Consider the following 25062-nt stretch of genomic DNA (forward strand, 5'->3'; position numbering starts at 1 on the left):
TCTTAACAATAATAATTGCACCATCACATAGAAACTGTCAGCCCCAAAGGTGATTTAAAAGAAAGTAACAAATATGATATGATAGAAGTTTATCATGGAAACAATTAAGCAGCCTCAGTGCATACATTGTTACATACTCCATTATATACAGAATCGCTGACTCAAATATGTTAGAGATGGAAAATACTTACTAGGATCATCCAGTCCTTCTCTATGTCAAGGGAGTACATTTTCCAGGGCTTTATAAAGCTTTGATTTGGAAGTCCCAAACTTGTAGATTTCCCCCACTTCCTTAGAGAGACCATTCAACAGCCTAACAGATAAGTCAGGAATTTTTGCATGGTATTCAGCATGCGTTTTCCCTTTGTTAATTTCAGACCATTACTCCCTGCATCATACTACATAATCTCTGCCCCTTCTTGGTGCATGAATCCTTTAAATATTTGTAGACTCCTCAGTCATTGCTTAGGTAACCTACAAATACTCATCTCTTTCAAATATTTTCCTCCTAATACAGTCCCTTCAAGCCCTTTGATCATTTTTGTTGCTCTTCTCTGAACTCCTTCCAATTGATCAATAACTCTGCAGTGTCATGATACCCCAAAATAACTAGTATTCCAGGTGTGTTTGCACTAGAGCAATAAAACAAGGGTGTTTTCCTCTCTGCTCCATGACATGATGCCTTTATGTGCCAAAATCATACTGGCCTTTTGTAATAGTCATATAAAAGGCTATATACGTCCATCCATCTTAGGACTTATATAAGCCCCATTATAATTAATGGAGATATCCCATCTCCTAGAACTGAAAGGGACCTTGAAAGATCATCGAGTCCAGCCCCCTGCCTTCACTAGCAGGACCAAGTACTGATTTTGCCCCAGATCCCTAAGTGGCCCCCTCAAGGATTGAACTCACAACCCTGGGTTTAGCAGGCCAATGCTCAAACCACTGAGCTATCCCTCTCCCTTACCACAGCATCTGAATCACCTCACCACCTTTTGATGTATTTTTCCTTGTAAGAACCTTGTGAGGTAGAGAAGCACCATTTTACAAAGGGGAACTGAGGCAGAGAAACAATGAGTGATTTGCCTAAGGTCACGCAGGAAGCCTGTGGGAGAGCAAGGAACTGAACCCAGGGACTCACAAGTACCAGATTAGCACCTTCACCACTGGGCCTCTTGGGTTAGAGTTCATAGAGTTCATTCTCTGAACACCCTAGACAAATAGTTTAAAATCCTTTAAGAAAGTCCAAACAATGGTGAAGAGAAGAATGATCTATTTCCTGCTGATATACATGTGAATATATATAAATGCTAAATACAGCGGATGGGGAACAAAACCAAACAATACTCCAAACTCTTCATTTGTCCGGAGAAAAGAAGCGAGACCTCAAAAGGAGTGACAAATTTATTACTAATTACACAATTACTTTATTATGTAGTGCTAGTAATAAACCACTTGAAGTACTTTCAGCTAATTCTAGTGTTAAGAAAATAATTGCTTGATTCAAATTATTTTAACTGAATTAATTCTTCACTAGACGTTTTTTACTGGTGCTACATAATAAAATGATTGTGTAATTAGCAATTCATTTTTCACCCCTGCCAAGAGTATATATTTTACTTGGAGAAAGTGTGGGGGGGAGACAAGTGCCACTTGTTTGGATTGGGGAGGTGGAAGAGGAATGGGGAGACAGAGGGAAAGAGAGCGCTGTATGTGAAAGGTCTCGTTTAGGGCTTGACTGAACTTGCCTCACTGAGGTCAGTGGGAGTTTTGCTGCTCTGAATGGGAACTGGATCAGGCCTTTAAACCACGCAGAGGCATGGCCTTCAGAACAAAGGTTCCTTCTTCGTCTCTCCCTTTTTGGGCCCATGCATTAAGCATATAAAATGCAAGAGCACTCACTTCCCCTGCAACTACCTAGCAGCCTTAACTTGATATTGCTTACATCAAGGACCCATTGGCCTGCATCTCCTGCACACCCAAAACTCCCACTGAGATAACCTGATGCAATCCTTGGGCATGCAAAATTCCCACTGAAGTCAATGGATCCAGCACAAAGCATACAAAACTCCCTCTGATTCAATCGGCTTGACGCCTTTGTGCAGCCAAACTTCCACTGAAGTACTGGGAGTTTGGGGTGCATGATCTGGTCCTAAATGCTACCTGTTTTGTTTTTAATGACAATTGTTTTTAACAATGATCTAAAGAACACCCTAAACGTTCCACTAATGTCAGCTTCATGGCTTCTTTATACCTGATCAGATGGGAGGGAGCCACTGTGGTTCTTTCACATACACTGGAATATTTCAAATGTTTGTCAAGACTCTGTATGGTAAGGAATGGAAGAAACTGACATCACATCATTCTGTTTGCTGGAATGTCACATCCATGCTCCTCTTTAAAAAAAGCCGTCTTGACTCTTCCCCAACAAATCGCGTATAAATAATCTAGAACCCATCACTATATTTAGAGTAGGGATTATTTTTTCCAGTGTGCACTACTTTGCACTTATCAATATTGAATTTCATCTGCCATTTTTATTGTCCAGTCACCCAGTTTTGTGAGATCCCTCTGTAACCACCCACAGTCTTCTTTGAATGTAGCTATCTTGAATACATTTTGTAACGTCTGCAAACTTTGCCACTGTTCACCCCCTTTTTCCAGATCATTTATGATTATGGTGAACAGCACTGGTCCCAATACAGCTCCTTGGGGGATGCTGCTGTTCACATCTCTCCATTGTGAAAACTGACCATTTTTTCCTACCCTTTGTTTTCTATCTTTCATCCAATGATCATGCAAGGACCTTTCCTCTGATCCCATGGCTACTTAGTTCCCTTAAGAGTCTTTGGTGAGGGACCTTGTCAAAGGCTTTCTGAAAATCCAGGAACACTATATTGACTAGATCACCCTTATCCACGTGCTTGTTGACTCCCTCAAAGAATTTTAATAGATTGGTGAGGTATGACTTCCCTTTACAAAAGCTATGCTCGAGTAAGGAGTGCATGATCTGGTCCTTCAGTGCTATAATATAATCACTGTGATGCCTTGTACAAGTCAACTGAAATCAATGGAAGTTTCTATACTATAGAGCCAATTCACAGCAGGGGAAACTGAGGTATAATTTACGTGGTTACAAAAAATGGTTACCCAGACTCTCTCATATATTTAACAATAAAAAAGCTTTGCACTTCTATAGCACCTTTCATCCTAAAGCCCTTTGCAAACATACTTAGCTAAGCAAAACAACATCATTGTGAAATAGGTATTGTTATAATACCTATTTTACTGATGGTGAAAGTGAAATAACAGAATTGCTGAAGGTCATTCAAAATGCAGTGAAGAGAATCCAGGAATACTGATTCCTAGTCCCCTGGTCTAGCCACTAGAAAACACATGCTCCCGGTATTATATTAATATTGTATTTAAGTATGAAAGTACAAAACATTTACCACACTGTGATAAATACCTTTACTGTGGTATTTGCAGTATTCTGTATTGTTAGAATGGGAAATACTGCACCGAATTTAACTACTGCAGATGGTAAATGGTGCCATATTTTAATGGTGCCAGCAGTTCTGTGTTTTCACTGTTTGGGCAGTCCTAGTGCCTTGGCAGGGCAGAGATTTTAAAAACAGTTATTACTGTAACTAACATACTGAATATGGTTTAAAAAGTTATCATGGCAAAGAGCAAGAGACTAGCTACCTTTAAGAACTAAATGGTTGCACAACTGTGTTAAAAAAATACAGATATTTATGCTGAGTATATGAGCAAAGACAATTAAACCTGGAATTCCTCAGTTTGTCTTTTTAAATTGCCTTTTTGTACATTTGAACATAAATAAAGACGACCCGAGCAAACTGGGAAAAAAATTAAAATGAATGGAACTTCCTGGCCAGATTTCACTCCAATATTAATTCAAACCTGGGAATCACAAGCACTTGAAAAGCAGCGTGTCGATTGGAAATGCTTACAGACCTTTCAGAAGAGCAGTGCTGTTTGTTATGCAGCATGATATTCTGTCTATGTAACATGCACTTTCACAGTCAATATCTATGTGTTTACCTGCAGCTACTGTATACAGATATAAAATCTGCCAGAAACTGTTATCATTACACTGTATGGGTAAATATTGGCAGCCAGATGCATCAAGCATGCTAGAAAGGCTGCAGACAGCTTTTTTTGTTTCTATAATGACGGGCAGTATGCCCTACTCCCTCGAAGCTGGAACAGATCTCATCAGCTTGGCTGGATTACCAGATAGGACCTTAAGGTAAACACCAAGCATACATCGGCTGCATACAGATAATGTACCTCATAAACCCATTAAATATAGGCAGTGCTGTATTTCAACATCCAGGTAATCAGAGATTTAAAATGGCCTTTTCATTCTGGTTGAAGTTTTCAATAAGATTTTTTTTATTGTTATTTATAACTGGTCCCAGGAAAAAATAATAAGTGTAACATGAAAAACCAACCGAGAGTGACCCTGTAGCACCAGCAGTGATGCAGTTTAATATCACTGGGATTTGCATCCTATCAAACTATTCATGCTGAGTCTGAGACCCTGGTGCTAATTTCTAGTAAATTTCACGCTTGATGTCTCACTGTTGTGGGTCATTGCCGGTTCGTCTAAATAAACTGCTTCCAAATGGCTCCTCCATCTAAATATTCAAGCCAGTTTTTATAATTTAATTTTGCATTATGCTGAATAGCCTTCCGGCCAGATAGCGCTCGTTGGGGAAACCACCAATACCACTGTGATATGCCTTTATTTATTTTATTTATTTATTTTACTGCTTGAATTAGACCTCCTAGGCTGACTAGTAAAGAGGTTCCCCCCTCCCCCCAACTAATGTCAATTTTCAGCATAGCAAGAGCTGTCTCTAATCTTTTCCTACTCATTACACACAATTTTGGAGTCATTTTACCCACAGTGCAGTCGGCTCCTGGCAGTGTGTTTGTGTGCACTGAGGGGTGGCATAATTGTTTATTTTCCCTCCCTGCATAATCCCCAGCTAGCATTGAAACCAAAACTGCAAACAACTCCCCAAGGGATGTCGAAACTGACAAGAGAGGCTGAGACTTTCTACCAGGTCCTTTTACATGAGATAATATGGAGAAAACATCCTGACCCGTATGTAAATCAAAATGACTCTATTCTTCACCCTCCTCTCCTGTGCTGTTCTTGCCTCCTCCAAGCTTATTTGTAGTAATAATAAGTGATATGCAAATAAAAATACTGGCACTTTCGCTCAATGGCTCCACACCCCTGTCCTGTAGTTCTGATTCCAAAGCAAATTTCAGTTTTCAAGGGACATAACTAACAAACGGCAAGTCCTCGAAGAGCATGGGAAGTGGACACAACAGCAACAACTTAGTCAGACTACATTCTGTAGCTTCTTTTATGAGAGGATCTCAGCGCACTTTACAAGCATTAAAGAATTAAATCTCATAGCAATAGTAGAGAAACTGAGATACACAGATGTCAAGGTTGCATAGCAAAGTGGCAGAGATGGGACTAGAACTCAGATCTATTGAGGCCCATCATCTTGCGTTGTGAACAGTGACCAGGTTTCCTCTCTGGAAGATATCCTCATTCTCGGAGTATTCTGCAAACCAAACGGTGTTCTTTTCCTGTCATGCTAAAGAGACTAGCAGGCCCAATAAAACATCTTCATAATGCCAGTCTTTCTAGACTAGGGATTTTTACTCTATCAGTGGCACTGTAACTTTTCTTCTAGGTGTTTGTCAAGTGCCATGTACATGTAAAGTGCTGTCATCTTCTACTTATTTAAATGTTATAGCACCTTCCTGGCACTTCACAACATTTAAAATAGTAATATCTGGTCCAAAATTCCAACGGATAGAATGTTAACGGAGCAGCTTTATATTGTTCAATCCACACGAGCGGCCCCCATTGCCTGCAGAGTCAATTTGGAGACAATCCTTGATACGACAATAATACAATATGAAATGATCAATGACAAAGTTACCTGCATGGCAGCATATGCCATGTAACACTGTTGGCTAATCCAGCCCCATGCCAAAGCTGTGAGGATCTTTCCAAGCAGTAAGAGTTTCCCAAGATTAGGGTTTAATTGGTCCAGGTTAGAAGCTGTAAATTCTGTTAGCAACTAAGCGGCTGTTAAAATCCAATTACCCGTTTTCAGTGCTGCTGATCTGGGCAATTCCTATAACTGTTTAAGAGGGTATGCGTACAAATAACGCAGTGTTTACTCTCAACAGAAAAAACAGTTCCTCACCTTCTCATAGCTGTTGTTCTTCGAGATGTGTTGCTCATGTCCATTCCAATTAGGTGACTCACAAGCTTAAATTCTGGAGGCGGGGCCAGAATTGACTACTGATTGGAGTACTGCTCTACCGAAGGCCGCATTGTCTCTGGCCTGCCGGGTGATCGCATAATGTACTGTGAATGTGTGTATGGAGGACCACATCTCCGCTCTGCAGATTTCCTGGGTGGGAACCCGCACCAGGAATACCCCCGAGGAAGCCTGTGCTCCGGTGGAGTGCGCCATGCACTCCCGGATGCAGGAAGTGATCCACAACGAAATTCGTTGGGAGGAGACTGTCTGCCACAGCTACAAAGAGTTGAATAGACTTCTGGAACGGCTTTGATCTCTCGACATAGAAGGCTCGTGTTCTGCGAATATCCAGTGAGCACAGCCTCTGCTCCCTCCTGCTTAAACGTGGTTTAGGATAGAACACTGGGAGGAAAATGTCCTGGTTGATGTGGAATTGGGAAACCACCTTCGGAAGGAAAGCTGGGTGTGGTCTGAGCTGAATCTTGTCCTTACAGAACAGAGTGTAGAGAGCCTCTGATGTTAGGGCCTTGAGCTCAGACACCATCCTGGCTGAGGTTATCACTACCAGAAACATGACCTTGTAAGAGAGACAGAGCATGGTGCATGTCACCAGTGGTTCAAAGGGCAGCCCTGTCAATCTAGAAAGGACCAGATTGAGGTCCCAGGCTGGGACCAGCTGTTGGACGTGGGGGTATAGCCTGTCGAGACCCTTGAGGAAACGGCTAACTACAGGGTTGGCAAAAAAACGACCGGGTCTCAGCACCTGGATGGAAGGCCGCGATAGCAGCTAAGTGAACCCTTACTGATGACATGGACAGCCCCTGCTGCTTAAGGTGGAGAAGGTAACCTAATGGTATAGAAGTGAGAGTGGGTGACAAACTGTGTTGTGTTGATCAGATTGAGAACGTCTTCCACTTGGCTAGGTAGGTAACCCTGGTGGAGGGCTTTCTACTCCAAGGAGGACTTGTCTGACCAGGTATGAACAGGAAAGCTCCATTAGATTCAGCCATGGAGCTTCCATGCCGTGAGGTGTAGTGACTTGAGGTTCGGGTGCTGGCGATGACCGTGATCCTGGATCAATAAATCCGGGAAGAGCAGCAAGGTGACTAGGGCTTCCACGGACATTTGCAGGAGTGATGTGTACCAGTGCTGGCGGGGCCCAGCTGGTGCTATAGTATCACTGAAGCTTGTTTCCTCCGTATCTCGAGGAGAACCTTGTAAATGAGCAGAATGGGTGGGAACGCATAAAGGCGATTCTTTCTGCCATGGGGAGACTATGCGACCGCGACGGAAACCAGACTGACTCAGGAAGCGCAAAACTGCTGACACTTCCTGTTGTGCTGTGTGGCGAACAGGTCTATCTGGGGAAGTCCCTACCGATGGAACATGGAGTTCACGACATCCAGGCGTAAGGACCACTCATGGCCGTGGAACGACCTGCTGAGATAGTTCACCAACTCATTCTGTATCCCTGGGAGGTACGATGATTGCAGGTGTATTGAATGCTCTACGCAGAAATCCCACAACATGAGGGCTTCCTGGTACAGGGGAGAGGAGCATGTACCCCCGTTTGTTGATATAGAACATCGCCGTGGTGTTGTCTGTCATCCCTGATACACATTTCCCTGATAAGTGGGTACGGAAAGTCTGGCATGCCAGGCGCACTGCTCTCAGCTCTCCGACATTGACGTGGAGAGCGAGCTCTGCCTGAGACAAGAGGCCTTGAGTCCTGAGATCCCCCAGATGTGCTCCCCAGCCCAGAGCTGATGCGTCCGTCACTAGGGAGAGAGACGGCTGAGGGCTGGAGAAGAGAACCCCCGCACATACTACCTGTGGGTCGAGCCACCACAGGAGGGAGTCGAGAACCTGGCGGGGCAGGGTTACAACCCTGTCCAAATTGTCCCGGGATGGCCAATACACTGAAGCTAGCCATGACTGAAGAGGTCAAAGTCTGAGTCTGGCATGCTGCACCACATAGGTACAGGCTGCCATGTGTCCTAGAAGTTTCAGGCAGTTTCTTGCTGTAGTGGTGGGGAACTGTCTGAGACCTTGAAAGATGTTACCAAGGGCTTGGAACTTCACCTCTGGGAGGTACGCCCTGGCCTGGGTCGAGTCCAGCACCGCACATATAAATTCTATCTGCTGAACTGGAGACGTCGATTTCCTCTCGTTCAGAAGGCGGCCCAGATTGTCAAACGTCACTCTGACGAAGATGACCTGTGCCTCCACTTGAGCTCTGGGGCGGCCCTTGATGAGCCAGTCGCCGAGGTATGGGAACACGACTGCCGGGCACTTGGTGAACACTCGAGGAGTCGCTGACAGGCCGAACGGGAGGACTGTGAACGGATAGTGGCTGTTGTTCACCACAAACCTGAGGTATTTTCTGTGGGGCAGAGTTATAGCTATGTGAAAGTACGCGCCCTTAAAGTCTAGGGCAGCATACCAGTCTCCTGGATGCAATAAAGGGATGATGGAGGCTAAAGAGACCATGCAGAACTTGAGCTTCTTCATGAACTTGTTGCCCGCATTTGGCTTTTGGTATTAGGAAATACTGGGAATAGAAGCCCTTGCCCTTCTGTTCCTGAGAAACCTCTTCCATTGCCCCTAGTGAAAGGAGCAAGTGCACCTCCTGTATAAGGAGTCACTTGTGAGAGGAGTCCCTGAAGAGGGATGGGGATGGAAGGGCGGGAGGGCACAGAATTGGATGGAGTATCCCCTCTCTACCGTGTGGAGTACCGAGTGGTCCGAAGTGATACGGGACAATGCACGGTAGAAAGGGGATAGTCGGGAAGAGAAGGTAAGGCAGGGTAGATCCAGTTCTTGTTCTGGTTCGCTGTCCTCAACCGAACCTTCAAAAGGTCGGTTTGGGGCCGGGAGGTGGTTTGGATTGGCCAGAACCCTGGCCTGAGGATGGGTTTGGCCTTTTCCTGCCACTCCTATTCCTCCTCCGGGAATGCCCTGTTGGTTCTGTTGTTGGTAGAACCGCGGAGGAGATTGTGGTCTGAACTGTTTCTGCTGCATGGTGGGAGTACGGGGGCCCAGTATTTGAGGGTGGCTCTTGAGTCTTTTAGGCTATGAAGCCTTTTATCTGTCTTTTCGGATAACAGAGTCACACCCTCAAAGGGGAGGTCCTGAATGGTCTGCTGGACCTCGTATAGCAGACCTGAAATTTGGAGCCAAGAGCCCTTTCTCATGGCCATGCCTCTAGCCATCACCCTGGAGGCCGCATCAGCTCCATGTAGTGCCGCCTGCAGGGAAGCTCGTGAGATGAGCTTGCCTTCCTCGACCAAGGCCGAGAACTTGGCACAGGAGTCTTGCGGCAGCAGCTCTGCAAATTTTGCCATTGCTCCATATGTAGTATAGCAGTGCCTGCTAACAATGGCCTGCTGATTTAAATGCAGAGCTGCAACCCGCCCATAGAATAGACCTTTCTACCGAAAAGAAAGAGCCTTTTCGCTTCCCTGTTTTTAGGAGAAGGTTCCTGATAACCCTGCCGCTCGCGCTGGTTAGCAGTGTCCACGACCAGGGAATCAGGCGGCGGGTGTGAGCACAGATGCTCATAACCCTTCAATGGCACAAAGTAGCACTTTTCATTGTGCTTAGCTGTGGGGGGCAACGAGGCTGCGCTCTGTCATAACGTTTTGGTTGTGGCACATATAGTTTTGATGAGAGGGAGGGCAATGCGTGCGGGTCCAGAGGGCGCTAGGATGTCCAGCATGGGATCCGCGTCTTCTATTACCTCCTCTGCCTAAATGTGCAGGCCCTGGGCACCTTGCAGCAGTAACTGCTGAAACACCCTGTTGTTCTCCAGAGCTGGGGCTATAGTGGTGCCCGCAGTGCTTCATCTGGCAAGGAGGAGGAAGAAGCCCCCATAAAGGGTGGCTGTTCCCTCCCCTTGGAGCCCACGAGGTCCTGCGACTTCTGGGGATCTCAGGCTGGAGCTGACCCGGATGGTGCCATGCCCCTAGGTGCCAGGATGGAGGACACCACGCTGGGGCTGCAGGCGGCACTGCAGGTGTCACTGCCAGTGCATGCATCGATGTTAATGTCGGTGCCAATGTCAGCGCCGTTGCAGTCGTCTGTGCCGATGCCGGTGCCACAGCCGACGGCATCGATGTATGCGGTGGTGGTGCCTCAATAGCTGGCTGCGGTGCCCGAGATCTCCTGGGCTGCAGGTCCCTGAGGCGGGGAAGGCAGAATGAAAGTAGCCGAGACTACCGAGGTTGCTGCCGAGTGCAACCGTTGGCTCTGATGGAAGGCCCAGGGCGTCCAGAAGGGCCAGTGTGCTGGGTTCTGCCACTGCGGGGGCCACGGGGCCAGGTAAGCTCGTCTCTCCCGCCGTGACCTGGAACCTCCAGCTCCTGGTGGTGCCAGGGCAATAGGAGTCGGACTCTGACTCTGAAGTCTCAGAGGAGGAAGACCACGGAGGAGCTGCACTGCGGGGCACCGAGAGCTAGGGGACTGGGCTCTTGTTCCCGAACGACTGGTGTCAGAGGGCTCTGTGGAGAAGGTGAGCGCCAGGGCAGCATAGCCGGTTTCCCTCTTGACTGTACTGCAGGGCGGATCGGTGCTGTCGACACTGGCAGTGCGTCCCTCCGGGGAGGTGAGAACAGCGCCATGAGGTGCAACAAGTCCTGAGCTGCATTAAACGCCTCCAGGGTCTATGGGAGCTGCAGCAAGCAGGGTGGGGCCGGATTCAACCACCCTTCCGGGGCAGGAGTCAACACGGACCTCACAGGTAACATGGAGCAGTGGCCCAAGGGGGGTCTCTCAGTCGCCAGCGCCTTAGATTTAGCCAGGGGAGAACAATCCCTCTCCGGCTTTTTTTTCTTCTGAGGCACTGGCGATTGAGACCGGCACCTAGCCGCTGAGTGGACGCGGGAGGTGCCACGACGGTGCCGAGTCTCTCAGGAAGTGTCCTTTCTCAGCACCGGTTTCCTGGATGACGGTGCCGGGGCGCTCCGCACTGAGGAGGAGGTGCTGGGTCCTGGGTCTGAACGGGGGCGAAGAGCTGCCTCCATGAGCCGCTGTTCCCTCTCATTCAAAGTTCTGGGGCGGAACTCGCGGCAAATTCTGTAATGGTCCTTTTGGTGACCCTCACCTAGGCACCTTAAACATGCAGTGTGTGGGTCACTTTTTGGCATGCGCTTAGTGCAGACCTCACACTTTTTGAACCCCGGGGACCATGGCAAACCACGGCTCCAGGGATCAGAAGGGGAGCGGAAAATCCCAAACAAACTTTAAATAACTAACTATAACAACAACTATTAATGACAGATAACAGAAAAGGCGCGTGCTAAAGCGAGGGCTATGGGATGTTCCAGCCACCATCACTGGTGGTAAGAAGGAACTGAGGGGCTGGCGGGTCGACGGGGCTTTATATTGAGCACCATGAAGGCACGACTCCAGGGGGCCCCCGGGTCAACCCGACGGATGCTGCTATGGGAAAAAGATTTCCAGCTGCCGTGCACGTGACGCGCGCACACACCTAATTGGAATGGACATGAACAAGCACTCGAAGAAGAACTTACATTCCAAGTTGCGCACTGCACACCCTGGGTTATTCCTGTTACCCTCCAGCTGCCTACAAATGACTAGATAGGAACAAACGAAGCCCTAAGAATCCCACTCTGTTGTCAGTCAAAGGAGATGCTGCCAGGTAAGACATTCCTTTCCTCTCCCAGGCTGGACAGCAGGTACAACTGGATTATTGGCCAGGCTGTGCAGAGCATCACTACTGGGGATGTACCCCCCTGTAGTAAACGGATTTGTTGTTTTAACTATTACACAAATATTCCAGCCTAGTAACCAAGATGCAAGGAATCTAAAAGGGTCAATCTTCAGTAATGGGCACTGGGAGCTAAATGTAAACAACTCTATTATTGGAGACATGGCCAGCCTGAAAGCCATATATTATAAACAAGTGTTTCTTTACCTGTGTATGACTCGCTCACAGTCTGTGCATCTCTTACCCTAGACAATGAAAATCAATGATGGCACTTCCAAGTTCTCAGTGCTGTAGCATTTGGGTTGCAAACACTTGATGGAAGTTTGTCCTTGCTGTAAAACCCGTGTTTTCAATGGAATTGAAAACAACAACAGAGGGAATATTTTTCTGTGGGTGGTGAGGGTTTGTTTTTATAAAATTAATTCTTTAGATAAAGTGGAGTTGTCACCTTACTAAGGACTTGTCTACACTGGGGTGTCACACTGAGATAAAGTGTGTCAGCACAAGTCATGGATAACCTGGACACGGATTGTTTACACCAGTGGCTTGCACAAATGCAGCTATATTGGTGTAAAAAAATCCAGTGCAGACAAAGCCTGGGAGTCAGACCCAGTGTAGACAAGGCCTATGAGCCTAGAACCCACAGCAACGCACCTTTAAGAACCACTTATAAAGAAAACCGGAAGGAAATGCCACCTCCTAAGCAAAAAATGTTCAAAAGAAGTCTTGCCAGCCAGAGGAGACGGAGATGCAAAGCCTCAACAAGGCAGTTCTAAAATGGGCTATAGCTGATTTTATCTCCCAGATTTAAAGGGCCAGCTACCAGCAAAGCCCATGCGTGGAAACTGCAGAGTTCTGGTGACCACACAGCAAAAGTGACGGAAGCTCTCTCTGAGGTTAGTAAAAGGGGCTAAATTTCCCAATTATTTTAGAACCAAGGGGTTTGGGTGTCAGACACCTTGACGTTTTCCCAGGCAAATCCATGGAGTTTCGTGTATTTGAGATAATTATGCCCTGGTGTTGGCTTTGCTATGGTTTCATATTTAACTAACAAAAAATCCAACCATGTCACCTGACTCCATTACATATGGTTCCATTTTGTGGGGTAGAATCATAACTGTGTTTATAACCTGGCTGAAACCTGGTGCATTTCCAAGACTTCCAAGACTGAAATGCACTACAAATTAGAACAGCATCAAAACAGGGGCAGGGGACAACCTTGATGTAAGCAGGCCCTCTCAACTCAGATGTATTCATAGTATCAATTGGTCCAAGTATCATAAAGGTTAGAAAGCCTACAGTTACCCCCCTTCATGGCAATTCTGTAGGGCTAGTCATATATGCCTTCAAGATTCATGCAGTCAGCTCTTGTCCACATCATAACAGAGACTGGACCCAGGCTGCAGCCAGAGAGGATGAAGCAGACATGTCCCACTACTCAAGTCTGTGTGTGCTATGCTAGGAGAAGGCAGGTGTGCACTGGTTACACAGGACTACTAAGGGTAGGTCTATACTTACCGCCGGACCCGGAGGTAAGCAATCGATCTTCTGGGATCGATTTATCGCGCCTTGTCTAGACATGATAAATCGATCCCGGAAGTGCTCGCCGTCGATGCCAGTACTCCTGTTCCGCGAGAGGAGTACGCGGAGTCGACGGGGGAGCCTGCCTGCTGCATCTGGACCCGCGGTAAGTTCGAACTAAGGTACTTCAACTTCAGCTACATTATTCGGGCCTAAGAGAGAGAGCTGCTCTCCACTATAACAAAGGTCAACTAGAAGAGGAAAAAAACACCTGTAATCCTAAAGGGACGTCGTTGACACTGTCAAAGCACATCACACAACCTGTAGTTCTGTGTCCCCATAAGAACAGTTTGTTTCTCTTGATATCAAGAGCCAAACTGATGGTCATCCCCAGCACATGAAAATATATCAATGGTTTGATAATCACCTTTCATTCCACCCGAAAAGCCTCTCCAGTTGGCAAAGACCATCAGAGGGAGTCCCTCCCGGTTAAAGTCTTTGATAGCCTGAGCAGTCTTAAAGGCAGAGTCCGGGAACCACACCTGACCAGCCTGTTGGATTATCTGTTGGGGGGGGAAATGGTACGATTTGAATGTTTTGTTAACGTGAGAGTTACTATCACAAGAAAACAAATAGATACAGCAAGAGCTCCAATCTGAAACCAATGCTGACCAGCATAACAACCTGTTATAAATATTACAGGGCCGCGGGTGCACTGGGAGAATGATGCACAAAGGAATGAAAGGGCACTGACTAAGAGTTTACAAAATAAGACGCTGATCCTGCAACTGACTTCACGTGAGCAGATCTCCACACCCATAGAGAGCTCCATTGACTTCAGTGCAATAAGGAGACAAAAAGAGCACTAAGGAGAAAGGAAGCAGGAGGGGAGACATAGGCAGGCCAAGAGCTGGGAAGGCAGAGACAAAGGATATGAACATAAAAAAGAGCAAGAATTTCAGAAATGGGGGCAAGGTGGCCCGAGCAGAAGGAGAGGATGATGATTTTGACTTCCCAGGTTTCCTGATTCTAAGACTTATGCTTTAGCCATAAGATCCTTCCCCTCTTTCAAAAGAGAGCAGGACTAGCCTTCACAGAGATAAGCCATCTCCTGCCCGTATATTCAGTATATCCAAGGCTCTCTCTCTGTACGAACAGAGCCAGCCAGCAAGACAGCCCATTCACCAGCTCTGAGAACAGCATATTAGCATACAGCCAAAGGCTGATCAGTTTCTTGTCTTGCCGGCAAATCTTCCAATAAACACACAGAAACTTTTCAAAGAGGCATCTGCAGAGAATGACTTTAACCAAACCCCAACATATGTTCAACAGCAAAACCTACCTTGGCCTCAGAGTCCAGGTTTGCAGGATCAGCAGGGATACTTAACTCCACTGTTCGGGTTTCTACGGCAACTACTCCTACAGGTATTCCTCCCAGTCTGAAACCAGATGAGACAAATCAAAACCCACATATTTTACCATTGTACAACGAGTCATTTTTTTTCTAATCCAGCATCAAACCACTTGAAAATAAAAACAAGAGACAAACAATGCAAATCAATGGAGGCAGAGGCACTCTGGCCTTTCTGAAGAGTTCAGGCATGTGGCTGGATCATTTCAGAGCTGGATTTACAGCTCTCAGAATAAGACCTATTTATAAAACTAATACCACCCCCCAACAAACCAGAGCAGAACAAACTGAAGCCTAGCATTTTGCACTAGGTATGGGACAGTTATGCAGTTGCACAGGGCTGCATCTCTCCTAGCATGACACCGCACAGATTTTCATGAAACTGTCTTCATCAGGAAATAGAACCTTGAAGACCCAAGCCTTCTGAGCTGCCCATTTACAATCCCAATGATCCTTCCACCCACTACCAGTTGATCAAAATCCCTACATGCCACATGTTTTACAGAAGACTGCATGACCCAGCCACCCCAATTGCCCTGCACACTATACAGGGATCCCCCAAAAGTGAGGAATGGTGATGGGCAGACGGAAGGTTAGTGTTTGATCTATTAACCCTCACAGCTGCTGGGTCATTACGGGAGATAAAAGGGTCTGGTATATGAGCACAAGGAGGCAGGATAACACGTGTGTCAGGGAAATTCAGCCTCACTCTCCATTCAGCCTAATAACTTCCTAAAACAAAAGGCAGCCGCTTGTGGCAACAGCTGCTTGCAATGGCTTCCTGATGTTGCACAAAAGGGAGTCCCTGCAGAGACGACCCCTCTCTACTCAGCCATCTCAAGTTGGATGACAAGCACCCCAGGCACCAAAAGTGACAAGGCCGATGTGCACTAGGGGGTTTGAAAATATTCCTATTCACAATGATTAAGAGTCTGGCTGGAAACTCGTAATTGCAGAAGCCGTCTTAAAATCGGTAACTTATAACGTCTATATTAGGGCCCATGTGACCTAATAAAGAACATCTTTATCCAAGTATTACAGTTATTTATTGAACTTGAAAACAGCTCAAAACAACTTCTGTTTTCCATTATACTTCATATAAATTTCATCAGGCTAGCACATGAGGATGCTACATCTTGTTTTATAGTGTGTCCCTGGACAAGTTGCCCTGGAATAATAAAAGACAATTTACAGCCAACAGCGCACATATTCCAAACATACATACAAAAGATGAGTTTTGGCAGCACTTACAGTAACAATCCCAGAAGAATACATTCATATTTATTTTTTCAAAATGCCACTGCTTTTGAAAGAAGTCAGCTCCACTTGTATTATATATACACACGTGTGTAGGAGTCTGAGTCCAAAGCAGCTCAAAATGTGTCAGATGAAAAGAAACTAAAAGTCAAGCCAAGAATATTCCTGAACAAAGACCGTCTGGCTTCGCTAAATAATTGATTTTGTCTGGGATGCTGGCTAAACTTACAGCCGTTAGATGATTATAATACTTTGCACCTGCAAGGCAGGATCATCAAAGAACCTTACAAACATCCGATTAAACCGGAGAGGTAGGTTTTATACACAGTTTCTTGATGGAAAAACTGAGGCATGGAAAGGTTACAGGATTTCCTCAAGGTCAAACAGCAAATCGACGGTTGAGCCAGCAGGAATCCTGGCTCCTGTTTCTCTGATCTAACTACTAGAAAATATTCTCGCTTAGAGCTGGGAAGGGAATTTATGAGTATTGGTTCCTATTCCGCTGCTCTGAGCACCGGATAATACTCCATCCTTCTGGAACAGCTTTATTCAGAAGGGAAACAGACAAAGAAAACACACAATGCCACTGATTATTTTAACAACAACAACAACAACAACGAAAGACTTGAATTCTGAGCCTAAATGGAAGAGCTGTTCTGCAAGTTTTGCCATCTGATGGCTTTTTTTTCTTGGCAGCATGAAAGTACAGGGACCTACTATACTGAAAGAGCTACAAAGGCTGGAATTATTTTCAAGACGGGGATCTAAATCTCAAGCTAACACGGTATGTTTTAGAATCTTGAGCAGGTGCCACTTGCCACAAAGATAAGGGAAAGTGATTGTCCCAGAGAGGAAGGTGAGCACCAGATGCAAGTCCCCAGGGCCGCTTGTCTCTGCAATCTAAGCTAGACTAAGATCAGTCTTGGCAAGTGCTAGTTTGGAAAAAGCTGCAGGTTATTCTATGCTGGGATCACAGCTGAGTTACTCTCTTTTCAGAGTGGGTAATAAAATTTAATAGAAACTTCAATTTCCCACTTGAAAAAAAAAAAGTAAGTCTCCCAGCAATCTGAAGTTTCTTCCAGTCTACTTCAGTTTTAGCTGGACTTTTTTTTTTTTTACAAGTCAAATGTGATTGTGAAGCAATATAGCCCACCAACTACTCTAAATTATGTCAGAGCCACAACAATGCGACCCCTCTGTATTACCATGTACAGTAGAAAGGTTTGTCCCTAGGAATCACCTGTTGCCCACCCCCGTATACTCTTTCCATCCAGCATTATAGAAGGCAAAAGTTATCAAGCACCTTGGGACAGACAGAAGGAATTATCAGCACATGTTCAATTCACGTAGCAGAGATGTGTTCTGCTGAGATGATAAATTTGTTATTCACATCCATCCACTCACCAGTTTTGTCAGAATTTGTCAGCAGAAACACAAAGCATCAGTAAAAGCTAGATTTCTACAAAGGTCTAAAAAGCCTGTGGGTACTTACCTAGCTCTACCAACCACAACTGTTTGTGCCCAGGGCTGCATGATCTCTAGGAATGATCCCTTGTCAAAGAAACCACTTAACCACTGGCTTTTTTGAGCTACAAAAAGGAAGGGAGGCCGGGGGGAAGAGAACATAAACAGCAGTTAAAATTGTAGCAAGACTCCAGTTTAACAACTTGGGGGCTAGGCTTTTTTTTTTTTTTTTTTTCAAATACAGACAAACCGATGATAATATAAGGGAGCATTAGACTGCTGAGCATGTGTCTGCCTTCAGCCATCATGTCCTATTTCATTTGCTAGTCTGCATAAAGAGAGTCATTTATCAGCAAAGGCATCATTTATTGTTAAACGATGGGGTTTGGATAGCAGAGGGACTTTGCATGCTTTTAAATAAATAACTTTGCTTTTTTCAAGACGCTGCAAACATTTGTCAAAAGGCAGTCAAGTCATTAAAGATGTTGTTTTTCAAAATGACTATTTCTATTTTAAAAACCTAGCTTACAATTTTCTCTTGATTCTGCCAAAAATGCTGTAGACAGATGCACATTTAAGAATAAATGAGCTAATGATATCTGAACACTAGACATTGCATTTGTGTGCATCATACATTGAAAAAATAATAGGATTGAATCACTATGTATAGGCCACATATATAGCCCATAAAGTGAATCCTTGCTCTACTAAAGATAAACTACATAACGCACATGTTCGTCCCACACTCTTCCAGATGCTATAGAGAACCATAATAGTTGTCATACTAGATCAGACTTTCTATCCAAGTCCATTTCCTTGCAAACAGTGATGGCTAATTCCTGATGCTTCAAAGAAACAAACCTTTTTTCGATCCCTCTGGGGGGAGGGATAGCTCAGTGGTTTGAGCATTGGCCTGCTAAACCCAGGGTTGTGAGTTCAATCCTTGAGGGGGCCACTTAGGGATCTGGGGCAAAATCAGTACTTAGTCCTGCTAGTGAAGGCAGGGGGCTGGACTCGATGACCTTTCAAGGTCCCTTCCAGTTCTAGGAGATGGGATATCTCCATTAATTTAAAACTTTTAAATTTAATTTAAATTTATTTTTCTAACAGTGCTCCTAGATGATTGTGCAATGCTGAGGAGAAACAAATCCTTTCTGATCCCTGAAGAAAATCAAGCTCGTGCCCTGAAGCATGATTACCTTGACTGTGCTACCTATGTACAACTCGTTATAAAATTATCCAGTGCTTTATAAGAGGCATTCTACAGATGGGAAGACTGAGGCACTGAAGGTTAAGTTGCCCAGCTCTCCTGATTCCAAGTTCTGTGCCTTCACTGAAAGACTACCCTTCCTTCCTACCTCTTTTACATTTCTACTGATATTCATCAAGCCAAACACTGCCAGGAACAATAAAGAGAGAGGCTGCATCATTTTATGACTACTAATGCTTGTACTCTCTATGCAAAAATAAGGGTAATCAAGGGTCATGTTTCAGGGTGCAAGAGGACTGCCTGCAGGGGGCAGCAATGCATCATTATTAGAGAATGGACCCTAGATGCAAAGTTTGTACTGAGATCTACTTTCCAAACACAGATTTCTAAAACTAAGTACGCTCCGACACTGGGTCAGGGCCAACTGCAACATTCAGCTCTGCATTCAGGTTAGGATTCTGAAATGACCCAATGAAGTCCAGGGTTGTTAAATCCAGGATCTCAGTTCGGGCCCCATCTCTAATGAGCAGGAAAGGGCACTATGCAGGGATTTGACTTTTCTCTGTTACTGGCCACTGATCCAACATCAACAAAAGACAGGGAATGCAAAGAGGTCACTGCTCTGTTTTCCGCAGTCCTCCAGACTGTAGAAGCCGCGAGCACCAAATCGTGGCACTCGGGATCCTCTATACACCCAGGCAATACAAATTACTCTGCAGGTAGCAGCTTTTCACTGAGCCCTCACAAAGCTTGCACAAAAACACAGCCTCCCAGCTTTACCCCTGGGCACACAGCTTCTGAGCACTGCTTTAATTTGAACAAGCACCTCTGCCTCCGCAAACCCCAGTCTAAAACCAATTAAAAGTGGAGATCCAAGCGAGCTAACCTCTGCTGACTTAAACAGGATGGAGAGTGTTTTATCAAGACCAAACTTGTAATTACTGTGTTCTACATTCCTTGCCTCCGTGGCCCCACTGTAAAATGTGACCATCCATTTCAAAATTATCTCTTTATCATGAGCCCAAAGCTGATCGTTTAGATTCTGGCCTCGTGTCGGGCGTCAGTTTGAAGAATATCACAGCACTATCTCCTCTAATAAATGGCTTTAACTTTTCACCTAGGAGATATCTGCTTTAACTTATCACGGAGAATCATCTGCTTTCCTTAACGCTTCCACTAAATTAAAATCTGAAGTCACTCGATTTGGAAGCCGGTGTTAGCTGCACTCAGACAGCTGGATGAATTACTGGAGAGATGATGAAAAAATATTATCCAAAACCGGAAAACTTAGTTTATCACAAATCTCATTTTATCCCTCAAACCTCATTAATAACAGCGGGGATAATGGTCACCTAGTTTGTAGCTTGTCCGCACATCTCTTGCACGCCTCCAAAAGGGAACAGTAGGGGTTCAATCTTTTGTGATGGTTCCAATCCAATTATTGTGTGAGGTCTGCCACGCTAGTTAGAGATGGATTCCTTTATGATAAAGGCTTTTATTTGGGGGGTTTTAAATTCCAAAAACGGGACAATTCCCTAACTATAAAAAGCAGCTCTGAATTGTAAATATGCGCTCTTAAGTACTCAGAACTTACATACTACCATGTGTAAATTTTGTTTTTTACATCTCTTCAAACTGGTTATTTCATAATCTCTGAAAAGTACATGATATATTTGGCTTCAGCACTCTGATTCCCTGCTCCAACCTGTTCTCTCTCCTTTCAAATAGTAACATTCACATGGCTTCCTGGTTAGTTACAGAAGCAGAGGAGAATATTTCCAGCCCAGGAGCAAACCTGGATAGTGTCAGGGTCATTTTCAAATCTCAAATGCATAATGCGTATTGAGAAAAAAAATGTCCAGGGTGTGGTAGCAAGCTTTCCAGGAGGCCCCATGATGCATTTGAGTTCAAGGCTGGGCCTTTCATCTCATAAGGCACTTTCCTGTTAATCTTAAAGGAAATAAAATCAACCAGGACATCAGGGCAATGTCTGTGAGAAAATGTCATCTGGAACGTCTACCTTCTGATTTCCATTCAAATCCCCAACTGCTCTCAAATGTGTTCAGTGCAGAATTTAAAATAAAAAATTCTACTTTGGGGAAAAGTGAAAAATTGTGCACTATTATTAGGGAACTTCACAAACTCAAGCAGAACAACTACAAAATCAAAGCCACCTTCAGAAGCACCCTTTGTCTTGATTGATATGATTTTGTAGAAGCAGACTGACAGTAAAATTTTCAAAAACACCTACATGACTTCGACACCCAAGTCCCATTTCAGAAGTGACTTAGGCATTTAGGAACCTAGATCTCATTGTAAGTCAATAAGACTTAGGGCTTGTCTACACTTTAAACGCTACAGCAACACAGCTGCACTGCAGAAGTGCTTCAGTGTAGACACTCCTAGGACAGAGAGAGAATCCACCTCCACAAGAGGTGAAGAATTCTTCCATTGACCCAGCACTGTCTACACCATGGATTAGGTCAGTTTAATTACGTCACTCAGGGGTGTGGATTTTTCCTGGGCTGACCTAACTTTTTAGTGTAGACCAGGCCTGAAGTCCCATTCTCAGAAATGACTAAGGCCTGGTCTACACCTAAAATTTAGGTCAACTGTGAAAAATTTCACGAGTGATGTAGTTAGGTCAACATACCTCCCCAACACCTCTCCCCAGTATATGCAGCTAGGTAGATGGAAGAATTCACTTTGATCTAGTCCTCTTTGAAACAGGACTAATCAAAGCAAGTTAACGAACTGTTAATGGGTGCCAGCAGGGTCCATGTGGACAGTTGGCAGTGTCACACCCCAGCTTGCTGAGAAGTAAATGTTTGTGCAGGCAAGCTGTAAATCATGTTGGTGCTTTTGACAATTTTATGCTTAGTTTGGTTTCAATAGGCCACCTATTAAAATAGTTTTGTTTAGTAATGCTGGGGTTTGCCAAAATTCAACCTACTGTTTTTTAATCATCTTCTCACCTGGATTTCTTCTATCTACATCTGACACACAAAGAGCCTGAATCTACAAACCTTTATGCAACTAGTCCTTACTCACACAAATAATCCCACTGAAGTCTATGGAGTTACTTGCATGAGTAAGAATTATCCAAGTGAGTAAGGGTTTCCAGTACATAAAAGAGATTCATTACAGACATGGTCATCCTTGCAGTGGCTTCAGTCCATTTAAAATGGAGTCAGTGGCTAGTGCAGTATCCCCACTTTTCTAATTATAACCACACTGCTCTGAAGCTAGTAGACAGCAGCCATTCCATACAGCATCATTAGTGCACTATCAATAACAATACTCACTACTGGTAAATGCCAAATTCCATTACTGAAGTACATATTTTGGAGCTCTGGCTGTCATTTTAATGCCAGTAGAGATCTTGAAACCAGCTGAACTATCACACAACCTGCATGACAAAGATGTACATACTGGGACTAGGACGTCCAGCCAACATCCAGCGGGGATCATAGGGAGTCTTGGTGGGAACAAACTCAATGACCCTGTCTATAGGATCCTTGACGGTGAGGGTAGGCACTGGGCTGGATACACTCTAAAAACAAACAACAACAACACACAAAAAATGGGATAAATTGTCCTATGGTATTCATGGCTCTGCACCAAACATTAGAAATGCAAATGAACTGGCTGATGTCATCCCAGTTCCTGTTGCACGTTACCGCCCCCTTTCCAGACAATCCCAATGACTGCAGCATCCCAATATCTTTGCAAAGGTCTGAAGAAGATGATACGTTCATGTTGACACTTGCATGAGGCTTCATTTGGCATATTTTGTACTTGGTTTACTCTTGAGCTTCAGGTGCTGCCAGCATCTACCAGGCTCGCGATTTAATTTTAAAAAGGTGACCAAAGCCACCTGACTCATCCCACCCACTGTTTCCAGAAGACAGGTGACCTGTGCATTCGCCTGGCTGCAGAGCACCTCACATCTACAGTAACTTTGCTGGGGAGGGGAAACTTTTAGCATCATTTCTATAAAAGACAATCAACTTTACATGTAAAAACCCTGCTGCACAGATTACTATGGACAGTTTGCCAGCAGGGTGATGTGCACAGGGAATTGACAGTTCTCCAATGGTCCCTGCAGTGCCCCAAAGAACTGAGTTAAGTGAATGCCATTAGCCAGTATAGGCAACGGCACCTTGCATTGCTGCACCAACAAGACTTACCTTGGGCATATAGGACAGCCACTGCAAAATGGTGTAGATGCCTTCAAAATCATCACTCACAGTGCTGTGCGTCACGCCATTGTTGTGCATGATCTGGACCCCGCCCAGCTGGTTGTTTGAGGTGTACACCTCCCGTCCGAGCACCTTTCAAAAGAGGAACAGAAAGGGTCAGACAACGTGAAAGGGTAACAAACAGCCTCTGCTCAGCCAGTCCCATGTTGTGTGTGCATTCCAGTCCACCCTTCCAGCAAGTCCTACCACTCCAACAGTCATTGCTGGGGCAGCTCTTTGAACAGCAGCAGTAATAAATACCTGGACCTTCTCTAGACCCCTGAGTGCTATACAAACATTCACTCTCCCGTCACCTTTTACAGATGGGGAAACTGAGGCACGGGGAAGTTGCATGACTTGCCTTTAGTTACACAGCCAGGGAGTGGCAGAGCTGGGACTAGAACCCAGATCTTCAGTCCACTAGACCAAAGCTGCCCTTGTGCAAAACACAGCAGTGGAATTGACACATTTAGGCCTTTAAGGGGGAAAAACCACAGCCCTGCACAAAACCCAGTACAGCACGTGAGCACAGACAAAGAACCCGTGCCTCCTTGGAGGGGGAAGGAAGACTACAACTGTGACTGCTGGACTTTCAATTCTCTTCCGAGGCTCCATCTCTAATCTCAGCCCAGGCACTGCAGCTCTTTTCTCATTCTCCCGCTGTCTCTTTCCATTTGCCCTCTCACTGACTGATACACTGATCTCTCGGTCACTCAGCTTTCTGCTCCACTGAGTCCATATTACTAATAACACCTCTGCCACAGCCAGTTTACCTCATGAAGGCAGGAGCACATCATTACAAAATAAACTCATAACTTTGACATTCTAGCAAATACATGCCGTTTGTTATTTTTATGGCTTGAGTCTTTCTAACAGGCAGAGGGCATTACATACCTGTTTCATTTAGATCTAAAACAAATTCAAACCAATCCCTCCACCCCCGGCCCCAAACAGCTAGTTTTGGGGGGAATGGGGCTGTGGGCGGGGGGGGACACCCAGAGAGAGAAGCAATTTTGAATCATTAGGGCAGCATTGTCACTGTGGAAGTGAAGTTCAGATCTGGTTTTGCATGTACGTACATGTGCAAAGGACTTGAAGTTCTAAAACTTCCCATAGGGAATGTAACCCATCTTGTTCAGAAAGATTTCAGGGAAATTAGTAGGGGGCTTAATTATTTTGAAGTCCCCTTTCCAATAAAAAGGTGTTGAAATTATTCCATAATCCTGTGGTTTGTTACATGTATGTGCGTGACTAGAATCAGTGTTCAATACTGGCGGTCAATTTCAGAGGGGCAGATACCCTCAGCAACACTGCAGCTCCTGTCAACTTCCATGGGAGCTGCCAGCGCTCAGCACCTCTCAGGATTTGGCCACGAGCTGGGATTTCGATCGCTCTAGATAGCATGCATAACTACAAAAGGTGTTGTTGATCATAAAACTACGCTAAAGTACTCCGATCTTATTCTTCATGGCAACAATTGACCATAGCTGGGGTCTGGAAACCTCTAAGCTCTGCGCCCATCGACACCACAGCACCATTCGCCCGGTGCAAGCTCACTTTCTTCTGGAGTATGGAGGCACAGACACCAGAATTCTTTACAAACGGTAATTAATCCTTGTCAAACCCACGGGAGAAGGATATTACCCAAATTTTACACACAGGGAAACCAAGGCAGAAGGGTTAAGAAACTTGCCCAACATCTTGGCAGTCAGTGTAAAAACCGGGATTTGAACTCTGGAGTTCCTGGTTCCCACTTCCCTTTATCTTCCCCCCCAAGAAAATCTTGTGCCATGACGAGCATTTTACCCCAAGTTGAGAAGCCAGGAGTGAAGATGTAGGTTCAGGGACAGGTAAAGACTAGCCTCCAGATGTGAGGCACAAGTCCGCTAACACCTTCC

The 25062-nt window shown here is 45.1% G+C and overlaps 1 protein-coding gene across 6 annotated transcripts in view; it reads right to left on the bottom strand.

The window, feature by feature from the left end:
* ACACA (acetyl-CoA carboxylase alpha) overlaps positions 1 to 25062 on the bottom strand; it is a 213410-nt gene that overhangs the window by 30436 nt on the left and 157912 nt on the right. For all 6 annotated transcript variants that reach the window (XM_034752336.1, XM_034752342.1, XM_034752337.1 and 3 more), the window contains 5 exons: positions 23114 to 23257; positions 22356 to 22476; positions 17742 to 17838; positions 14924 to 15020; positions 14009 to 14144 (listed from right to left, as the gene is read on the bottom strand). In XM_034752336.1, coding sequence (XP_034608227.1) covers positions 14009 to 14144; positions 14924 to 15020; positions 17742 to 17838; positions 22356 to 22476; positions 23114 to 23257 — 595 coding nt within the window. The remainder of the gene's footprint in view (positions 1 to 14008; positions 14145 to 14923; positions 15021 to 17741; positions 17839 to 22355; positions 22477 to 23113; positions 23258 to 25062) is intronic.

Source organism: Trachemys scripta, chromosome 18 (genome assembly GCF_013100865.1).
Source record: "Trachemys scripta elegans isolate TJP31775 chromosome 18, CAS_Tse_1.0, whole genome shotgun sequence".
Classification (NCBI taxonomy): Eukaryota; Metazoa; Chordata; order Testudines; family Emydidae; genus Trachemys; species Trachemys scripta.